The following is a 20,840-nucleotide window of genomic DNA, read 5'->3' as shown; positions in this document are numbered from 1 at the left end:
AACAGCTGCGTCTACACTGCCAATGGGAAGGGACCTCTCGTCACTGCAGAGGATGATCAGTGGAAGGAGGATGGATCCGAAAGCCATCGTCGTAATGAGAGCTCTCCGCACTATGCTCGCAACGTTTCCGTAAGTCCAAAAGCACGTCCATGTGAAAAGTTAACGGAGAAGCCTAAGGAAAAGTGTGTGAGCCTCACCTTGCTTACTGGTCTCACCACAGCCCCAGAAGGTGGCACGTGGAACATGGGGTTGAGGTCTGTAGGCGGGCCCCTGGGCGGGGGTCACGCACGCTCCGGTGCTCCTCTGAACTCGAGAGCCAGGTCCAATGCCAGCTTCACCCCTGCCGCAGGGACTTTTCATCTCCTTGTCTCAGTCATCACTGCTCCTCCCTGCCTGGTTCCCAGCAGTCTCCTTGGAGGACGTGCCCCAAGGCTGATCATGCTGGGCGTCGCTTGTGTGGTGGATCACAGCTGGTCTATAAATACCCATGTGTTTATATGGATGTTTTTCATCAATGTATCTAAATTTCCCATTGCAAATGACATAAACCCTGAAAGCTGAGGGACCATCTGGTTAGATGTCAAATTAAAACGTCAGACTCAGAAGGGACCCGGGGACACACGTGCCCAGACAGCCGTGTGACAATCCCAGAGCTGCATCTCTGAGTCTCCGTTTGCTCTCAGGCAGGCTACTTGTTTGTCCAGATAAAAGATGAATTTATTCCCTGATTTTACTAGAAGGTGGGGAAGATGAAAGTGAGATTATTTTTAAGTACATGGAGGTTCTTTCATGGAATGGACTTCACAAGAATCCCAGAAAATTCCGTATTCTTGAAAATAGATATGCATTTATTATCCAAGTCAGGTCACTTCTGAAGGTGAGAGGAAGCTATGAATGACTCCAGGTTAACAAGAGTCAACGGGTCTGAGTTTACCCCACTTTTTCACCAGATCCTGTAGACTGTTGAAAGAAACCTTGGCGACCTCACTTATTCCAGAATATGCTGCTATCCCTTAGAGGAAGCAGGGGGCAGTTTGAAGGCAGAGGAGGTTTAGAAGCCTAAGTCTTCCTTGGCCACACTTGGGCTTGATGCTGACATCTCTCCATGGATGAGGTCACTCCGCTGGAGTCCCTCCTTGAGCAGTTATTCCACAATAACCAGCCAGAGCGATGGGATGGATGGGTTTGTGTCTTGGATGCAGGAGCCCCAGCCAGGTGGCTTCCCAGTACTGTCTGGCCTGATGTAGCTTCCTGGTCTCCATCTTCTATGCATACAAGGGTGGGCTTGAAGACTGACCATCCTCCATAGGAAGAGTCCAGAAATAAATCCATCATGGTCACTGGGCAAAGGCAACCTCTTTCCTCTGACTGTTCCCTCCGACCCCAGAAATAAACCACTCCTCCCCAACACTAACTTGTCTTAGCGAGCTGACCATCTACACAGATCCTTCAGAACCACCAAACTGCTCCAGCGGTGGGGGTCTGTTAACTCCCATCTCATTCTCAACAGGAAGCTGCGTTTGTGACCAACAGTGATGGCACTCAGGTGTGGAGCCAGATGCCCAGATCTGAACCGACTTTGGCCCGACCAGCCCAGAGTAACTCCACACCCAGGCCTCCGTCTCCTCGGCCACACAAGCAAGCCACAACAGAGCTCCTGGGGGATCCATGAGACAACTCAGGAGGAGCAGGCACCTGGCAGGTAGCGACCGACCACTCAGGAAGACAGGGTTTCTGTCCTTGCTGTTGTCTGTCCTGTGGCTGAATTTGCTACAAATAAACCCACAATCAAATGGATGGGTAAGTAGTATTCTAGGACCAAAAGCTTTTGCCATGGCAACACTGAAGTGCTTCACGGGTATTTAATCCAAAATGAGGCTTGTTCCAGTCCTGATGAAAGTAAGGCTCAGAGGAAGGTGACCAGCTCCAAGGTTCTCGGCTCTGACCAGACAGGAGGCGCAGGGGCCCGGGTCCCGTGTTGCCCTGGAGTCCAGGGGCTGCCAGGAGCAAGACAGTCCACAGCAAGGCACCTGCCCCTTCTTCGTCCTAATGGCAACTCCTGGAGGGCTCTTTGAGGGGCAGAGGAGCGAGGGAAGTTGCTCATCATCAATCCAATGAAACTGCGCAAGGAGCAGAGGCCGCGTCTGTCCTCAGGGTCTTAGACGAGTGTGGGCGTCGCAAGTCTGCTTGGAGGAGGGGTGAGTAAGCACACCTCTGGATGTTGTTCATAATATTTATTTTGGAAAAATATTTTAAAAAGGAATTTCTTCATTAACAAAACAGTAAAAAACTCAAATAACATTTGCACAATATTCCATAAATACATTTATATACAAAAAAATATAGTCACATTGACCCGAAGTGCCTTTGTACATATTTACCAAAAATTTAAATTATAAAAAATGAACATCACAAAATACTCAAGCTTTACAGATATCATGAAAAATATTTTTACAAGTCCAAAAAATAACGCACATTTTTTCCACCTAGAAAAACACATTTTAGTATCAAAAAGGACAATAAAGGCAGTGTTTGTGATTCTAATTCAAGAGAAGACTGGCTCATAAGAATCCAAAATATACACTTCAGGCAGTGCGTGCTTCTTACGTAGTGATCAAGTCCATTCGTTTAAATATATATTTTTTAAAAGCAACTGTCCATAGTGCAATGGAAACGTCCTAGAGGCAGAGCAGCGGCTGCGGGAGCACCCGCCGCCCCCGGCAGGAAGAGGACCTGGCTTCCAGCAGCAGTCAGGAGCACGTCCGCTCCTCCCAGCAGCATCGTTGGGGCCGACACCTCGGAAGTTCCTTGTTCTGCAGAAACGGAACTTGCCCCATCACCTCCACGTCACACCTAGAGGGCCCAGGAGACAGGGGAGGTTATCGCGGCCGGAGGCCCAGTTCTGGTTCCCCGGCCGCAGGTGGGCCCCGGAAGCCCGCTCTGACCTCAGTCGCGATGACACACTCGTCCTGCTCCTCGGACATGACGCACACAGACTGGTACACAGACTGGTACACAGACTGGTACTGTGTGTCTTTTGAAGCAGAGTACACGGAGTCTGGCCTTTTTCTTTCAGACGCTTCTCCACTAGAGGCAAATGAAAGGGCCACAGTCAACACATGAAAACATTTTTGAACAGGAGAATGACCAGAGCTTGGAGGAACACACCCAGCTGGCCCCCCTGCCCAGCCTGTCCTGCCTATCCCTTGGGTGTCGGGGTGTCCTCCCCGGGATGGCCCCCCTGCCCAGCCTGTTCTGACCACCCCTTGGGTGTCGGGGCACCCTCTCGAGCTGGCCTCCCTGCCCAGCCTGTTCTACCCATCCCTCGGGTGTCGGCCGTCCTCCCCGGGATGGCCCCCCTGCCCAGCCTGTCCTGCCCATCCCTCGGGTGTCAGGGTGTCCTCCCCGGGATGGCCCCCCTGCCCAGCCTGTCCTGCCCATCTCTCGGGTGTCAGGGTGTCCTCCCTGGGATGGCCCCCCTGCCTAGCCTGTCCCGCCTATCCCTTGGGTGTCGGGGTGTCCTCCCCGGGATGGCCCCCCTGCCCAGCCTGTCCTGACCACCCCTCGGGTGTCGGGGCACCCTCTCGAGCTGGCCTCCCTGCCCAGCCTGTTCTGCCCATCCCTCGGGTATCGGGCGTCCTCCCCGGGATGGCCCCCCTGCCCAGCCTGTCCTGCCCATCCCTCGGGTGTCGGGGTGCCCTCTTGAGCTGGCATCCCTGCCCAGCCTGTTCTGCCCATCCCTCGGGTGTCGGGCGTCCTCCCCGGGATGGCCCCCCTGCCCAGCCTGTCCTGCCCATCCCTCAGGTGTTGGGGAGCCCTCTCGAGCTGGCCCCCCTGCCCAGCCTGTCCTGCACACCCCTCGGGTGATGGGGCCCCCTCTCCAGCAGGGCCCCTGACAAGCTGGCCTCCCCACGTGCCCCCTCCAGGCTGAAGCACTCACCCTCTGAGTGTCGGGGTGCCCTTCTCCTCCCCTGCAGAGCCTTGGGGCTGGCCCTTGGCATCGCGCATGCTGTGGGGCCCCGCTGTGGCTGAGGCACCCTTAAGGCCCTGCAGCAGGTTGTAGCCCACAGCAGAGTCCCGGGCCACGAGGCCGTTTTTCTCCGCGCCGGGCTCCACGTGGAAGTCTGCCTTCTTGTTGGTGTTCTTGATCTGCGTGGCCCCGATGACGCTGACAGAGATGTCCTTCTCCCGCTGGCGGTTGGCCAGGTTGTTCATGGTCTCCGTCTCCCCCCGGCAGGGGTCTGCAGGGGGCCGGCGCTTCTGCAGCCTCAGCCGCACGCAGACCACCGTGGCGGCGCAGCCCAGCAGCAGCGTGAGGACCAGCACCACGCCCGCCCCGACGGCCACCCAGGGGAACGGGCCGGCCTGGCCCTCCACGTACTTCTCTGTGAGGTCCACCACCACGGGGCCCGGGGGCGGCTCGGGGAGCAGGAACTGGCAGTTGGGGCCCCCGTAGCCCCGGGCACACTCACACAGGTAGCGGAAGGCCCGCTCGTGGCAGGTGGCCCCGTTGTGGCAGGGCGCGTGCTCACACCTGCTGATGGGGGCACTGCAGTTCCTGCCCGTGTACCCGGGGGGGCAGGTGCAGGAGTACTCGTTCACGCCGTCCCGGCAGGTGCCCCCATGGGCACATGGGGAGGAGGCACAGTCGTCCACGTTGTTGTCACAGTGCCTCCCGGAGAAGCCGGCCTGGCAGCGGCAGACGTAAGCATCGCCGAGGTCCACGCATTGAGCACCTGGGGCACAGACAGGGCGGCAGCTCGTCACCCGGGGACATCCTGGAGCACCTGCTGCCCCTGCCACCAGGCCGCACACCAGAGCAGAGACACAGGGCGGACCAGACAGAGGCCAGCACTAAGGCAGCACGCGGCTCATGCCAGCCCACGGCAGGGTTATACAGGCCGACACCTCCTGACATGCACCGAGCAAAGCGCTTCGCCTGCACTGCTGAATTCATCCCACAGCAAGCCAGCAGAGGACCCAGCTCATGGACGAGGAAACCAAGGCTTAAACCCTTGGCATGGTTTCAGTTAGTGAAGAGCAAGAATCGAAACAGAAAGAAAGAGAAAAGAAGAAAGGCAGGGAGGGGGCTAGGAATGGGTCTTTGTCCTTCCAGAGCCAAGTCTGCTAACCCTCCCTGTTTTTCCTCTCTAAAGATGAAGCATTCAATGCTCTATTGGTTAAATGGCTGGAAACAAACCGGAGAGAGACCTTGACCCCAGGACTGCCTGTGGAGCACACGGAGAGCAAAGCAAGGTGATTTCTCTCTTGTCCACAGTCACATCCAGTGCAGAAGTGCCCAAGATGGTCTGGACTGTCTGGGCCCAGCTTCCCCGCCCGTGAGTTTCCATGGGGCATCCCGCCCACTCGTGGAGACCACGCAGCCTCACCAGCCAGCTCTGCTTGGAGACCGAGCGGAGTTGGGCTGGCCCCCAAACATGCAGTGGCTGGGCTGTTGTGCGGGCGGACCCACAGACACTGGGGTCTCGAGCACCTGAGGAGCCACAGGACCGCAAGCGAGTCACTGCATCTCCGCCTGAGATGGTCCTACAGGGAAGGAACACTCCTACCTGCCTTTCTAGCTCCCTGGGTGTTTCCAGACTCAAGGATAAGACTTCTGTGAAGTTTCTCATTGTTCAGACAAAAGGGCTTCTGAGACTCAAGGCAGCTTACAGTGATGAACTCAGCTTGAAACTAAAGCCACACACTTCTCATCAATGTGGACCCCGGACAAAGTCTCAGGTGGGTCAGGTAGCCCCCTTACCATTGGAACAAGGCGAGGAACTGCAGGAATCCATCTTCTTCTCACAGTTAAAGCCGGAGAAGCCCCCAGGGCAGCGGCAGGTGTACCCGCCCTCGGGGTTGTCGGAGCACCGGCCCCCGTTGAAGCAGGGGCCATCGGCACACACCATGGCACTCAGCTCGCAGACCCTGCCGTAGAAGCCAGGTGGGCAGGTGCAGGAGTAGCTGTTCTCAAGGTCCTGAGTAATGGAGAAGACGAAGAAAGCTTTCCTAGTCGCTCCCGTGACCCACACAGTCTGCCTCAGACCAGGGCTCCTGGCCCCGGCGGGAGAGCCCGCGGCAGCTGGACTCACCGTGCAGCTCCCTCCGTTCCTGCAAGGCCCCGTGCTGCACTCGTCCACCTCCGTCTCACAGTTGGCCCCCGTGTACCCAGGCCGGCACGAGCATGTGTAGCTCCCTTGGCCCGTGTTGGTGCAGGTGGCCCCGTTCCTGCAGGGCTTATGGTGCGTGCAGTAGTTGAGGTCTGTGAGGGTGGAGATGGGAGAGGAGGAGAGATGTGGGAGACGTCCTCGCCTGTGACCGAGCCCAGGTAGGCTGCGGGGGTGGAAGCTTACCCTGGTTGCAGAAAAGGCCCCCCCAGCCCTCCTGGCAGTTGCACTGCCAGGGCTGCCGGCAGGTGCCGTGGAGACAGCCTGGGTACCGGATGCACTGGTCGCAGTACCGGCCCTGCCAGCCCACTCTGCACCTTGGGAGAGAGGAGGGTCAGTGCACGCCGCTGCTGGGTTCACACAACCCCCTCCCCAAGCACGAGACGTCACCTCCAACAGCATCAGCGCTGCTGGTCCTCGAGAGGCTTGGGCGGCCCTCGGGATCTCTAAACCCCAAGGACAGCTAAGTCCTGCCTCAAAGGGTCTGGCTCTGGGCATGAGGGTCAACCAGGGCAGCATCTCTAGGTGATTCTAACCTACTAAACACTCTCCTTTTCTCTGCCAATTCTTTTAAAATCTCATCTGTAAGTTCCACAGCCACTGAGTAGCTTAGGTGAATGACTGCTGCTGCTGCTGCTAAGTCGCTTCAGTCGTGTCCGACTCTGTGCGACCCCAGAGACAGCAGCCCACCAGGCTCCCCCGTCCCTGGGATTCTCCAGGCAAGAACACTGGAGTGGGTTGCCATTTCCTTCTCCAATGCGTGAAAGTGAAGTCGCTCAGTCGTGTCCGACTCTTAGCGACCCCATGGACTGCAGCCCACCAGGCTCCTCCGTCCATGGGATTTTCCAGGCAAGAGTACTGGAGTGGGGTGCCATTGCCTTCTCCATAGGTGAATGACTACCTTGATCCAAAAACTGTCCAGGTATGTATTAAGTAGAAACACCAGAAAAACAGCTCCCCCACCCCGCAAACAGCTAATCTTACCTGAGTTTTTCAAAGGATCATCTAGAGACACTTTGCTAATACACTAGGTGTAAAAGGACAACAAGAAAAAGAAAGAAAAATGCAACTTTTGCAAACTTACTTGCATTCCCCTGGCTTGTCACAAAATCCGTGCTGCTCATCGCACCCTGGCAAACAGATGGCTGCAAGAGGAAAAGGCACAGGGTCAAGCCCGCCAGAGTGCTTCCAGCATGAAGGGGCTACGAGCTGTGCCCAGCAAGCCAGCGAGCCCGCCGGCCCTGGCATCGGACTTGTCGGACTTTACTCAGCGAGAGGAGCATTCTTCTTAACACAGCAGCTCAAGGACAAAAGAGCTCGGAAGCCCCCCCGCCCCAACAGGCCCCTTTTCTTCTAAGAGAGGGTCAGAAGTCCTTCCCCCTCCTCCTCCCCCACTTCCCAATTCTATGCACAAAGCTCCACCTCTTAATACCCAGAAAGTGTGTGTGTAGATAAGGGTGGACAGCTGGTATGCAGAGTACCAGGGCAAGACAGCTGCTCTATTGTCTGTTCTCTCCCAGCAGCTGCCCCAGTGCAACAATACCAGCCTCCCCCTCACACCCCATGCCCCCACCCCTCACACACACCCCTAGCATGTACACACACACACACACACACACACACACACACGCACGTGCACCCTTTCCGCCAATGGGAACAGGCGTGCGTCCCAGCCGCCTATCCCCGGAGAGATCTAATCGATGGCACGCGCGAGCTGGGGGCAGGGAGAGACTCCAGTGTTTGAATAAGAAGAAAAAAGTTTAAGTTTATGGCTACCCCACGGCGAAGGAGAGGGCGGGTAGCCAGGAGGGAGGCAGCAGGCAAGCCTGAGGTCCCGGAGAGGGGGGAGCCTGGAGGCTGAGGCTCCGGGCTGGCTTCCTTCTCCTGGCGTGGAGACTCATTAACGAGCCGCCCCACAAGTTTTCAGGACAACAGAGCCAGCTCGGGCCAAGGCGAGCTCAAAGGAGCCGAAAGCTGAGCGGGCTGAGCAACCATGACGCTGGAGGCAGGACCAAATCAGAACTGAGAAAGTGCACCTCCCAGCGAGAGGTTCTACCCTACAGGACTCTGGGCAGGAGGAAGACGCCCTGGGGTTTCTGGGGGTCTCCCCTCCCGGCTCTGGGGAGACCTGGAGTTGGGGGGGGGCAGTGAGGCACCTGGGGCCCCGCTGAACTAGGCCCAGGAGTCCCACAGCCCTCCCACAGCCTGCACCTGTGAGGACCCAGAGCTGTGGGCAGGCAGGGCCGGAGTCACTCGTGTGAAGCTATTTCCTTCCTGGGCAGTGCTCTGTGAGCACCCCACAACAGGGCAAGTGGGCCCCTCCCCAGGCAGAGCTGGCAGACTCACGTCCCCCACAAGTGAAACTGTCACAAACAGTGGGATGTTTTTAAATACACTGGCTCTGCAGAGAGGCCGAGCACACTAACTCCGGAGAGAATGAAGCACTCTTCAATGAGACGCTGTCTCGCAAAGAGAACTCCTTTGGTAAAAGCATGCCCTGCACACAGCCTCCTCTCTGTTCCTCCCTTCCTTCCTCCCTCCCTTCCCTTTGGCTTACTTCCTGACCCCTGGCCCTGTGTCCAAAATCCTCCCTGATTAAGAAAGGCAGCTTCCCATTGCGGAAGTTACAACGTCTGAGTCGACCCCAACCCGCCTCTGGCTGACTGTGAGGTCTCAGCTAATCTCTCTGGCTCCCTGGCCCAGTTTCCACCCCCCAGAACGTCTCCTTGGGGCTAAAATCGCAGGAACCCAGCAGCCCAGAGAATATGCCCCCCTGCTCAGGAGTGCAGGCCTGGGGGAGCAAGCTGAGGGCGGTGGCCTCCCTGCCCCAGACTCACGTTCTGTGCAGTACTGGCCCTTCCAGCCAGGGTTGCAGACTTTCTCCCCTCTCTCCCCGCAGGTGAAGTGTCCAAAGGCGTCATCTCGGGGGCGGCAGAAGACGGAGCAGCCTTCCCCGAAGTAGTGCTCATCACACACAAAGCGGTAGGAGTACTTGAGGTCTGTGCGGCCGCTGCTGTGCAGGTCCTGGGACCACTCCTCCCCAACCGCCAGGTGCCTCTGTGTGGCCAGGCGGCTGATAAGTCTTTCTGGGTTCTCTGCAGAAAGAGGACGCCCAGTTGGTTCTGGCCGAGAACCCCGAGGCTTGGGGAATTGGGGAGAAGGAAAGGATGCCAGGCAGGGAAGCTTAACCCTTCTCCTGGACCTCCCAGAGGAACGACAGAATGAAAGGTGTAGATACTTGTTTCCAGAAAGGTTTGAAGTCAAGTACATACTGATAAGGGAAGCAGTTCACGTAGTTTAGGAGTTTGGGGGGATTGTTTTTACCTGTTGCAAGGTCATCAGGAGAATCTGTGTGGAGAGCTTCAATGATCAGAGAGAAGGTTCCCTGGAGGAAGAACGGAAAGACAGAAGACAAACCAGAACTGTTTACAAAAGAATCAAAGGATTTCGGGCAACCCAGTGGCTGCAGATCCGTGCGCAGCGTGTCCTGGGGAGGGTCTGTGTACCTCTCTTGCCTGATTTCACTTTCCTTAAGCATATGGAACAACTTTCAAGAGTGGTTTCCTGATATGTTTTTTCAGTCTGTTAATACAGGATATCGCGTTTGAAAGAAAGAAAGAAGACCGCGGAGCAGGCGGGGCTGGAGGGGCTTGTGTGCAGTCTTCTGGGGAAGGAGCCAGGGAGAGGCGCTGGAGGCTGCCAGGCTGCGAGGGCGACTGACAACCGACCGGTCCAGGAGCTGCGGAACTGGGACTCTCCCACGTGAAGGGGTCCTTTCAGCTCCGCGGCTCGGCGCGCAAACCGGACACGGAAATGTCCCGGGTCCTCGGCCTCTCCGCCTCATTCTACCCTGGCTGTCACCCCACGCACCACCCCCTCGCCGCTGCCACCGGCTGTAAGTCACCCGGGCGTGGAAGCTGCGCCCCAGGGCCCCGTAAAGCGTGGCGCCCACCGGCCCGGGCCCCCCCGCACCCCCCGCCCTGCGCCCCCGCCGCGCCGGGGCCTCCCGGCCCTCCCCGCCCACCCCGTGCCCGCAGGTGCGGCGCTCACCGGCCAGGTGAAGCCAAAGGGGAAGCGGATGGGGTTGCTGAAGGCGGGGTCCGCGCCCGCGCCGTCCGGGAGGCTGAAGGAGTCGATGCCCAGCACCGGGGTGACGGCGCTGCCGTAGGTGCAGGGCGGCTCGGGGGACACGCTGGCCTGGTAGTGCTTGAGGCACACGCGGAAGAAGGTCCTGCAGGCGCACGGCGGCGGCCCCGCACCCCCGCGGCAGCAGTTGCGGTTCCCCAGCAGCCCCTTCTTGTTGACGAACTCCTGCAGCTTCAGTTCGAACACCCCGGAGCTCCAGACCTGCGGGCGAGCCGAGGGCGTGGGGCGCCTGGCGCGGGGAGCCCGCCCGGCCGCGTCCTGCCCTGGGCACTGCCCCCCGCGCGGCCCGCTCTCCGGGGTCCGCCCCCCGACGCCACAGGCCGCCGGAGCGCCCGGCTGACAGCTTACTCGACGGCGCGGCCCCGGGGGCCCCGCGTGGCAGCTTACCTGGCACAGCAGGGCCGAGAGTACGGCGAGGGCCAGGGCGCACCGCCCGCCCATGGTGCACCCCCCGCGGCGCTGGCTTTCCTCGCGTGCCCCCCCGCCCCCCGCCTTGTCTTCCGAAGTCGTTAGGGGACGCTGGAGGAGGAAGGTGTCTCTGGGAGCTCGGGCAGGAAAACGCTGCCGCTCTGCCTCGGGCCGAGATAATCCGGACTTCTCTCCTGAAGGGTCCGGCTCCGGCTCTTTCGGAGGCCGAGGTTCCTTAGGTCCGCCTTGCGGAGGCGACAGCGACCCCGGGGATGCGCGAGAGAAAAGGGGGGGAGGGTCTCCGGAAAGCAGCTCCTGGCGCGGCAACTTTCGGTTTTCCCCTCTTTCTTCCAAAGCGCAAGTAGGTAGGGGTCGTCTGCTTCCTGGTTTTGTCTCAAGCTTGTTGGCAGGGGAAAAAAAAAGAAAGAAAGAAAGAGGGGAGAGAAAGCGTCCAGATATTCAGCCCGATTCCCAACGAGCTGCAGGGCTCCTTGCGAGTCCGTTTATCGAGCTGCGGTCTGGAAATCCCACGCGCGAGGCGGTAATCCGGGGCCGTGGAGCAGGAGCGGCCCGGCCGGCTCACTCGGGGGCGGCGGTCCCGGGAGCGCCCTGGACCCGAGTCTTTCCCGGGGACCCAGCCAATGCCATCCAGGTCAACGCCCGGGGTCCCGGACCGGGTCGAGGCGGAAGCTGCGCGCCGGGCTGTGAGTCCAGTGCGGCGCCGGCCGGGGTTCCGCGGGCGCGAAGGAGCTCGGGCTCTCCCGGCGCAGCCGCCTTATATCCCGCTGGCCGCCCGCATAGCTAATGAGATGCAAATGAGCAGCCCCCCAATCTGGCGAGAGCTGTCACAAAGGAGCCACTTTTCCAAACCCTCCTCTCAATGGATCGCCAAATGGTCAGTGAGCTGTAAAATGTGCAACCCTCCTCCCCGCCCCCACCCTCCCCGCCCCTGGTCCTCCCCTGCCCCCGCCCCCAGCCCCCGCCGCCCGAAACGCACTCATTTACATTCCTGCAAAACGTTCACCGCAAGAATCCCCTCTGCGCCCGAGGCGGGTGCCGCCGCCCGGGCTCCTCGGCGCTGCCCTCCGGCCGCAGGCCCGCAGAGGCCCGGGACACGCGGGGGCGGCGCTGTGCCCTGGCCCGGCCGAGAGCCGCCCGGCGAGTGAGGCCGCGTCCGGCCTTGGGAACCCTCCGGTCGCCGCGGCGCCCGCCTCTGTCCCCTCTCCGGCCGCGGCCGGGTCCTGCGGGGGGGCGGGGGGGGGGGGGAGTGGAAGTCGGAAGCCCAGTCCCCGGCGGGCCGCCCCTCCGCCCGGGCAGTCTCTTCCTAAGGAGGAGTCTCCGGGGCGGGGGACCCGGGCGCAGGGAGGGGAGGGTGTGAGCGGTGGGCAGAGGGTGGCCAAAGGGCAGCGGCAGTTTCGGGAAGTTTGGGAAGCTCTGACACCCAGACGCCTCCCGGACAGCGACTCTGCGTCTGGAAACGCAGAGGTGAGCGCGGCGCCCTCGGGGACCCCGTTTCCTCGAGCTCGGGGTGTCCTCGCACGGGTCGGCCGCCGCTGGGGGCGGGGTCCGGGTAGCGCAGGGGATCCTGACGTCTCCAACCGCCGCCCCCCCTCCGCCCCCAACACACACACACACACACACACACACACACACACACACACCCTTCTGGGCGCGATTCGCGGCCTCCGCCACCTTTCCTGGGTCTCCGGCCCCTCTCTCCTGGGTATTCCCCCCTCGGTCTCCCTCTGCCTGGTAAAAAGTGAGTTTGGTGTGTGTCGTTCGCGTGGCTGTCATTAAGGCAGTCTGTTATTGTGCGCGGCTGAATCAGTGGCTCTTTGTGCGCTCAGCTGTATGGTAATGCAGACCGCACCTGCTCCCCGCACAATGCAGAGAGAAAGAGCTCCCCTCCGCGCGCGCGGCGGCCTCTGCAACAATGTCCGGCACATGTTCTAAAGCCTCTCCAGCCTGGCCCCCCCAGCCCGCCACCTTCGCACAACCATCACCTTATTAGGTTTTTACACGTCCATCAGACACTAGAACTTTTGTCTTAATTTTTTTAAAAGGGAAATGAGTTTATTGGGAGAGCCGAGAACGCACGTTATCTCACAATGCGCTAAGTTGCTTTCAAGCTTGAGGGCACAGTGCAGAATTAAGGTGGGGCAGGGACTCCCACTCTGGCATCCAGCCTCGCGCAGGGCTCACGTTGAGGTCTCTATCGCACCCCTATCTGCTCCTCCTTCCATCTCCCCCACCCCCAACACTCAGGGCACCGTGATCTAGGGTGAAAGGTGTGAGCGTGGAGTAAAGGTCACGTTGATGAGCAGTACAGCGCAGGGCGGTCACTGCGGCCTCGCTATAGGTGAGCTGCAGCCGGCTTATTGGTAGAGACTGCACTGTCCTGGCAAAATGTGACTTTCATTGAGGCAGATGTTGAGATCACAGTGACCACATAACGCCCCTGGAGAGGGAAAATCCTTAAAGACCAAGTAATCAGCTGAAGTCCTCCATGGTCATCCCTCCAGCTATTAGGCTCCCAAATACCGGTCAAGTTTCAGGACAGATTTTAGGTTTTCCACTGTTGCCAGAGAAGCAAAGAATTAATCAAAAGTAATGTAATTCAAGGCTGAGGTGAGAAAGGCGGGCTTGGACCCCGCCAGAACCCCCTACAGTTTGGCTCAGAACAAATGGAGACTTCAAACCTTCTTGTGGCCCCACAAAGGTGGCAACCCCAGTGTGGCTGCCCGCTGGGGACTTTCTGAGGACTCACTGCATCACCACTGCGCTGGGCCAGCTCGAATCCTAATTTAATCTTGCCACCTAGTGTCAGCATCCTTTTTTCACTACATCCACGTTTCCTCTGAAAGCTAATTTCTCAGAACTCTGGTCCCTACTGCATGGAAGCTGGTGTGTATACAGTGAAGGGGAGGGGGTGTGGGGAGAGAGAGAGAGAGAGGAGAGGGAGAGAGGTGGGTGGGGAGAGCTGAGAGGGTTCTGGGAGCAGGAGGAGGCCAAAGAAAGGAACATGAGATCTAAGTCCTCTGTGCTTCCAGACTGAGAGTAGATTTCAGTAAGAAATGAAATATCAGGAACCTTTTAATTAGAAAATGGAAGTGAGAAATAGGCTCATTTGAATGACTGTTTAGAAAACTGGAAATAAAAAGTTCCACGCGCAAGGGCTTAAACCTTGGGGTGGGGGGAAGACTTGCCCCAAATCTTTAACAAACCCCCCTCAGTATCAAGTATTTGTTAAATTGACATGGCACAGATTTCTCGATTACAGCGGCAAAGCGGAACTGAAAGGCATCGTAAAATCCATCAGAATCCTGCCCAAAGCGTTCATTCTTTTCCAGCTTAATTTATGCCACGCGATTCTGTATTGGGGAAATCAAGCAGAAAGCCCTTTTCTTGTCCTTTCTCTTCCTCTTGCTCTTCTTTCCTCCACTTTCTTCCTCCCGTTCTCTCTCCATCTTCTTCTCCTTCTCTGCCCCCCTCCCCACGTTGGTCACTCTCCCCCTCTTCCTTTCAAAGCGGAGCTAACGGGAGACTGTTTAACTTCAGTGTTTCTATAGGAGTCTGTTGTAGTTTAACTCCTGCACACCAGTAGCTGAGATGAACAAAAGAGAGACTCGAGGTCCAACTATTCACCCTTTCTTTGCTCTTTAATTTTCATTGATTGGGAAGACAAGGGGAGCCCTTAGGGATTCAGGCTGAAGGGGGATGACACGCCTTTAGACGCCATCAGCCCCCTAGCCAGCCATCTGCTCCGAACCAAATGGCGTTTTTTCACTCCCTAACTGCATGTCTGTATACTCCCGCAACTAAGCGCTCTGAACCCCCTAAATGCAGGAGGGAGCTTAAGCTTGACTATGTTAAATAGACTTGCCCCGTGTTGGCTGTAGCAGCCAGATTCCCTCCTCCCCCACACTCCATAAATCCTCACCTAGCTCATTAGGAAAAAGCAGAAAACTTTCTTTTAAATACTTTTTGATGTCTCAGCAAATTTACTGTACAAAGTGAGGCTCATTAGGGCTTAGAAGGCACCCAATATATCAGACACAGGAGTGGAGAGAGGGATTTGCCCCCTGGTGTTGGTGTTTTATTTTTGCCAGGCATGCATAGCTTGTAGCCTGAATGACCCCAGTGACCAGGGTAGGCTCAGTTGTATAATCAGAACCACGGCTACAACAACTGCAACTGAGATCTCTATTTGTTGGAGACGCTGATTATTTTACGCACCGCTTTACTAGGCCTCATGGGAATGAAAGCTTATGACCATCATTTTATCAAATTAAATATGCCACTGTCAGCAGTGTGTGAGCTGACACTGTGGTCACCCAGTCCTGTTTCCATCCCCTTTGCCCAAAGAAAGGTTCTGTTCCTGCAGAACACGTGTGGTGGAGGTTGAGGCTGGGGGAGGAGGGTCTGGGCAGATTGCAGTGAACAATGCCCAGAATAGGCTCCAGACTCCAAGCCAGCCCCAGGTTCAGTTTTCTGTGTAAACAAGTCTGGAGACTCGAGGGGGTTTGTGTTTTCTTAGGCCAACTGAATACTGTATACCCAACAGACAAGTTCTCTTATTCCTAAGAAGAATTAGGGTCCTTGTTCAGAACAAGAAAATGAAAAACTTCCAGGCAGCAAATCTGGTGTTGACCAAACATGCCAGCTTACTTGAAAAAGAAGAAGATGATGAAGGGAACCTAAAGCAAGTTTATTAATTGGTATTAGTATCACATCTCCACCAACACGCCCTGTGCCCAGTCTCCATCAGTCACAGGTTTGGAATCGTCCAGCCATTGGGGAGGGAACAGAGGACTGGCCTGCTTGCTGGGCGTCCAGGGAGCTCTTACAGATATGTGTGTGTAAAACCTCACCCGTGCCGGGTAGCCGTTAGGGATATTTCCATACTTCTTAAGGACTGAACCCCAGAGGCGCATGAACATTTACAAGACACACTGACTCGAATGTAGCACGGAGTTCGCACCTGATCACTCCGTTGCGTCTGGATCACTCTACAGAAGATACACGGTAACCCGAGCCGTCCACTGGTCCACGGTGGGAAAGAGGGTCCGATCTAGTTTATACTTAGGCTCCCAGGCTTCCCTCTCGCTGAGGATAAAAATGTACTCGGCACACCCAGGGAGGCCCCGCAGCTCGGCCTCCCCTGCCCTCGCAGGAGCATTTCCCCGGAGGAGGGGCGGCCCGAAGACACCCAGGACCACGACCTGCGGTCCAGCAGGTTGGCGCGGGACAGAGGCCACGAGGACCGGAGGACAGAGCCCTGGGAAAACCCAGTGGACGTGAGGCCTCCCCTCCGCCCTCCCTTCCACCCGCGGCGAGTGTGGAAGGACGGCCTGGCCACGTGGTCCGGAGCGGGGACCCCATGCCCAGGGGCGCAGCGCGGGCCGGGGTTGCGGAGGCATGCGCTGGTTTGCATGAGAAAGGCGGTCGCGTGGCTCAGCTGGCGGCGCGGAGGCCGCTCCTCCGACCCCGGGATCATCTGCCCGGCGGTCCGCGCTCATCTCCATGACAAAGCGCTGTTTACCTGGCGCGGCTCCGGGCGCCTTTGTCCGGATCAGATGACCGCGCAGCTGCTCCGCGCTCCCGCCCGAGCGGCCCCCGACTGAACGCGCCAGGCCAGGCGCTCCGGAGGGCTGCCTGGAGGGGGTGCGGCGCCGGTGGGCGCTCCAGAGGGCGGCTTGGAGTGGGTGGCGGCGGCGGGCACCCGCCGCAGGGGCACGCGCGCGGGCTGGGAGGGCGAGGTCGCCGGGCGCGCGGCACGGGGGCGCACGCGGTCACCTGCACCGAGGCGCGGCCCCACCTGGGAGTCGCCGGCCCGAGGCCGCGTCAGACAATGCGGGTGGGAAAGGAAGGGCGGCGAGAACGACCCGGGCCCGCCCGAGGTCTCGCTCCGGGACACACCCCGCCCGGAGGTCGCGGGCACCTGTCGCCGGTCCCGGGGCCCGTCAATCACCGGCCCGCAGGGCGGGGCGCAGGCTGGGCCGGAACCGCCGGGACTCCGCCCCGCCCGCTTGTCCCCGCCGGACCCGAGCGGCTCCGCGCGGCTGCGCCGTCCTGCCCGGCCTCCCACCTCCTCTCTGCGAGCATCTGCCCGCAGAGGAACAGATGTGGGCACCTGCGGTGACAGGCCGCATATGTTCCATCCTATTCACAGGCATTCAGACGTGGCCACAATGAGCGGCCTTTGTGCGCACAGTCACTAAATATATTAATCTGCACTCCCCAGAGCACCGGGCTGTTTAATTTTTCACTAGCAATAACATCTGATCTAATCCTTAAATCGGCTCCCAAAAGCCTGCTCTCCCGCCCTCCTTTTTCTCCTCCTTCTCCCCACCCCCTCCCGAAAAACGTGTGAAGCTATTCAACCTTCCACCTGTTGCCTGCTGAACTGGGCGTGGGTTCCTGCAACGTCTGAGGTCGGTCTGGGCTGGGGGTGGCGGTGGGGGGGGTGGGAGCTGGCGGGGGCGACTGTGCGGGAGACGCTGCTGGGCCACATGGGCACTGCCAGGGCACGAGTATTACAAGGAAAATAAACAACGTGCGAGGGTGGCTCACGAATGTTGTGCAAACAAAGACCAATGACTGTTAAACGGCCTTCAGCGTATTCATCCTCTCTGTGGAAGCAACTTAAAAATGTACAAGTTCCCGTTTACCTTTTTGCTTATTAAACTAATGGTTATTATAAACACCGGCCAGTAGGCAACATAGCCAAAAGCGAACATAAGTCTCAGATGTATGACTTAGATTCCTTTTAGCAATATTGTTGTATGACTCTTATTTTAGCATCTCATGTTCTGTTTTGGTTTGTTTTCGGTCACAATGACTCCCTTAGTGCCATTGTGGGTGTCACAATGCAGAGGGACATCAGGCTGTGAATGAAGACAGAGGCAGTTTAAACAAACGGAGCTCTTTCTTTCCTTTCCCGTCCATTGTGCTGTGAATGGGCCTTCTGCACTCTGCTGCTAGGAAACGGCTTTGCAAAGCCCTACTCCAGTAAATGGTCTGGAGAGAAAGGGACCCCAATAAACAGCATAAGTATTGGAGAAAAAAGGGGGACAAATTTAGGCAAATGTTCTTTCACCTTCACATCAGCACATTTCCTAATCTCCAAATGTAAGACATACTTTAGAGCTTTTCAACAGTTTCCTCCCTTCTTGTCATTTTACTTTTTACCCCTCCCCTCCCCCACCTCACAGGGAACGCGGGGTGGGGCAGCACCGGCTCACCGTCGAAATCTGTTTTCAAAACTCTATTTTGTCGCAGGGAAACAGAATGGGGCCCAGGGCTGCTTCTCAATAATCATCACCAATGATTGTAAACTGCTCTCAAAAGGGATGCATGGCGGTGTTGTCAGGTACGTAGGGGCATGGTTGGTGAGTCTCAATACTTAAGGAACAATCATAAGCCACAAATTGTTCTTGCGGTAGTTGGAACTGTTCCTATTAACATAGGTAGGTTAATTGAAGCAAGAAATGTAGCTGTTTTCAGGTCAAATAACAGCTTGAGTACGTTAGGGAATGACCCACCACCACCTGCATTTCTCATGGGCTTAAACAAAGTCATAGGTCACCACTGAGCCAAAGACTGTCAAGGCACACGGGAAACCACGACTGGCTTATCTCAATCAGAGTTCACAGCTGGGGCTACTCTCAGACCCAAAGCACATGGCAATGAGAAGGCCAATTCAGTCATTTATTCATTCCCCCACTCACCGCTCAAGGGGCTGGAGGTCCAGAGTGAAATCAGACCTGCTTTCTGCCACTAGATGAATGGTACAAGGAGAGAAATGTTCCCTGGTCTTTAATTTTCAGAAAGTTTGTGTAGGATTAATGTCTTCAATGTTTGAATAGAATTCACCAGTTGAGACCACCAGGGTCTGGAATTTTCTTTGTTGGAATATTTTTACTTATAAATTCAACTTAATATAGGATTTAAGAGATATAAAGTTACCCAGATTTTCTATTTGTTCTTTTGTCAGATTTGGTAATTCATTTGGTTCAAGCAATTTCTTTATCTACTGCTGCTGCTGCTGCTAAGTCACTTCAGTCGTGTCCGACTCTGTGCGACCCCATAGATGGCAGCCCACCAGGCTCCCCCGTCCCTGGGATTCTCCAGGCAAAAAAATTGGAGTGGGTTGCCATTTCCTTCTCCAATGCATGAAAGTGAAAAGTGAAAGTGAAGTTGCTCAGTCATGTCTGACTCTTAGCGGCCCCATGGACTGCAGCCTACTAGGCTCCTCCGTCCATGGGATTTTCCAGGCAAGAGTACTAGAGTGGGGTGCCATTGCCTTCTCCATCATCTCATCTAAAGGTGTTCAATATAGCCTCCTTTTAACCTCTTCAATGTTAGTAAATCTGTGATACCATTTCTTCCATCCTTAATATGGGTAACCCATGTCTCTTCTCTATCATGATCAATTTAGCTAAAGGTTTATCAGTTTAATTGATCTTATCAAAGATCAGTCTTCAAGAATCTTCATCCTTCACTTCCTATTGCCTAATGTCTGAAAATATTAATTTCATACATTTTAATCTAGTTTTCTAGTTGTTTAGAGTGGAAGGAACAGTTCTGTAGTAATTATTCCTTCATGGACAGAAGCTGGAACAGTTACAGTACTTTGGGCTGTAGGTAACAGAAAACTCTAATATTCTTAACTGTAAGGAAAAGACTTCATCTCACAGGATAAGGAGGTAGAGTGGTCTGAGTTAATGTTTGGCTCAACCACATCTCAAGGCACAGAGTACCCCCAAATGTCTGCCCCACCTTCCCTGTCTTTTTGGCGTCCAGCCTGGATGAGCTCTCTCTAGTGGCCGCATGAAGCCTTTAGGGATCCAAGCAGTCATAAACAGACATGAGGGTAGCATGTAGAGGAAGGGGTGCTCTTTCAGGGCTAAAGCAATTCTATATTTCACCTCAATCACCCATGTAGAATTGTTTTCATGGTTGTGGTCTTTTTTCTTGCCAAAAATTTTGGAAACATTTTACTCTCCCTTAACTTCTCCCTACTTTCTACCTGCAGTTTTCTTCCTTTTTCCCGTTTTTCTGTTTTATGTAAATCCTTCATCCTCTGTTTTTAGATTCTCCCCAAACTGATAAATCTCATGTGTACGATAGGGCACAGGAAAGTGTTTATAGATGATATGATGCAGAGGCAGGGAAAAGGATGAGAATAGTCACATGTAAATGTTTGTGCTCCTTTTACACTTATTTCTATGTACAATTTTTCTTTTAATGTCCCAGGAAAGAGACCTGGAAATAATCTTTGGCTTCTCACCCCTTCACTGTAATGTATTGTAGTCATAAAAATTAAGAAACTGTTAGAATTTAGACAGAGTTGAGTTTGAGTAATAATTGTGCAACTCAGCAGTGGCCACAGGACTGGAAAAGGTCAGTTTTCATTCCAATCCCAAAGAAAGGCAATGCCAAAGAATGCTCAAACTACCGCACAGTTGCACTCATCTCACACGCTAGTAAAGTAATGCTCAAAATTCTCCAAGCCAGGCTTCAGCAATATGTGAACCGTGAACTTCCTGATGTTCAAGCTGGTTCTAGAAAAGGCAGAGGAACCAGAGATCAAATTGCCAACATCCGCTGGATCATGGAAAAAGCAAGAGAGTTCCAGAAAAGCACCTATTTTTGCTTTATTGACTATGCCAAAGCCTTTGACTGTGTGGATCACAATAAACTGTGGAAAATTCTGAAAGAGATGGGAATACCAGACCACCTGACCTGCCTCTTGAGAAACCTATATGCAGGTCAGGAAGCAACAGTTAGAACTGGACATGGAACAACAGACTGGTTCCAAATAGGAAAAGGAGTACATCAAGGCTGTATATCATCACCCTGCTTATTTAGCTTATATGCAGAGTACATCATGAGAAACGCTGGACTGGAAGAAACACAAGCCGGAATCAAGATTGCCGGGAGAAATATCAATAACCTCAGATATGCAGATGACACCACCCTTATGGCAGAAAGTGAAGAGGAACTAAAAAGCCTCTTGATGAAAGTGAAAGTGGAGAGTGAAAAAGTTGGCTTAAAGCTCAACATTCAGAAAACGAAGATCATGGCATCTGGTCCCATCACTTCATGGGAAAT

The 20,840-nt window shown here is 55.7% G+C and overlaps 1 protein-coding gene across 2 annotated transcripts; it reads right to left on the bottom strand.

Annotated features, from left to right (window-relative positions):
- Nucleotides 1-2,219: 2,219 nt before the first annotated feature.
- On the bottom strand, nt 2,220-11,965 carry DLL1 (delta like canonical Notch ligand 1). Of its 2 annotated transcripts, XM_044923964.2 has the most exons (12): nt 11,722-11,965; nt 10,704-11,123; nt 10,221-10,517; nt 9,495-9,555; nt 9,008-9,265; nt 7,255-7,315; nt 6,357-6,487; nt 6,096-6,265; nt 5,765-5,981; nt 3,941-4,736; nt 2,946-3,087; nt 2,220-2,853 (listed from the first exon to the last, which is right to left on the bottom strand). In XM_044923964.2, exons 2-12 carry the CDS (start codon nt 10,755-10,757, stop codon nt 2,848-2,850), a joined length of 2,193 nt encoding a protein of 730 aa, XP_044779899.1. In that variant the 5' UTR covers nt 10,758-11,123; nt 11,722-11,965; the 3' UTR covers nt 2,220-2,847. The 2 variants fall into 2 exon arrangements, with proteins under 2 accessions (XP_044779899.1, XP_025133688.2); XM_025277903.2 differs by lacking the exon at nt 11,722-11,965 and having other exon boundaries at nt 10,704-11,662.
- Between the last annotated feature and the right edge of the window lie 8,875 nt (nt 11,966-20,840).

This window comes from Bubalus bubalis, chromosome 10, assembly GCF_019923935.1.
Source record: "Bubalus bubalis isolate 160015118507 breed Murrah chromosome 10, NDDB_SH_1, whole genome shotgun sequence".
Classification (NCBI taxonomy): domain Eukaryota; kingdom Metazoa; phylum Chordata; class Mammalia; order Artiodactyla; family Bovidae; genus Bubalus; species Bubalus bubalis.
Note: the sequence above shows the minus strand (reverse complement) of the source record. Positions and strands in the feature narration are given on the sequence as shown.

What these genes read in the sequence shown, in the direction of transcription:
- DLL1 (XM_044923964.2), bottom strand. Translation starts at nt 10,757, where the DNA reads ATGGGCGGGCGGTGCGCCCTGGCCCTCGCCGTACTCTCGGCCCTGCTG. An exon ending in TCTCGGCCCTGCTGTGCCAG is followed by an intron (nt 10,518 to 10,703) that starts GTAAGCTGCCAC and finishes GCTCGCCCGCAG; the next exon opens with GTCTGGAGCTCCGGGGTGTT. An exon ending in GGGCCTTTTCTGCAACCAGG is followed by an intron (nt 6,266 to 6,356) that starts GTAAGCTTCCAC and finishes CCACCCTCACAG; the next exon opens with ACCTCAACTACTGCACGCAC.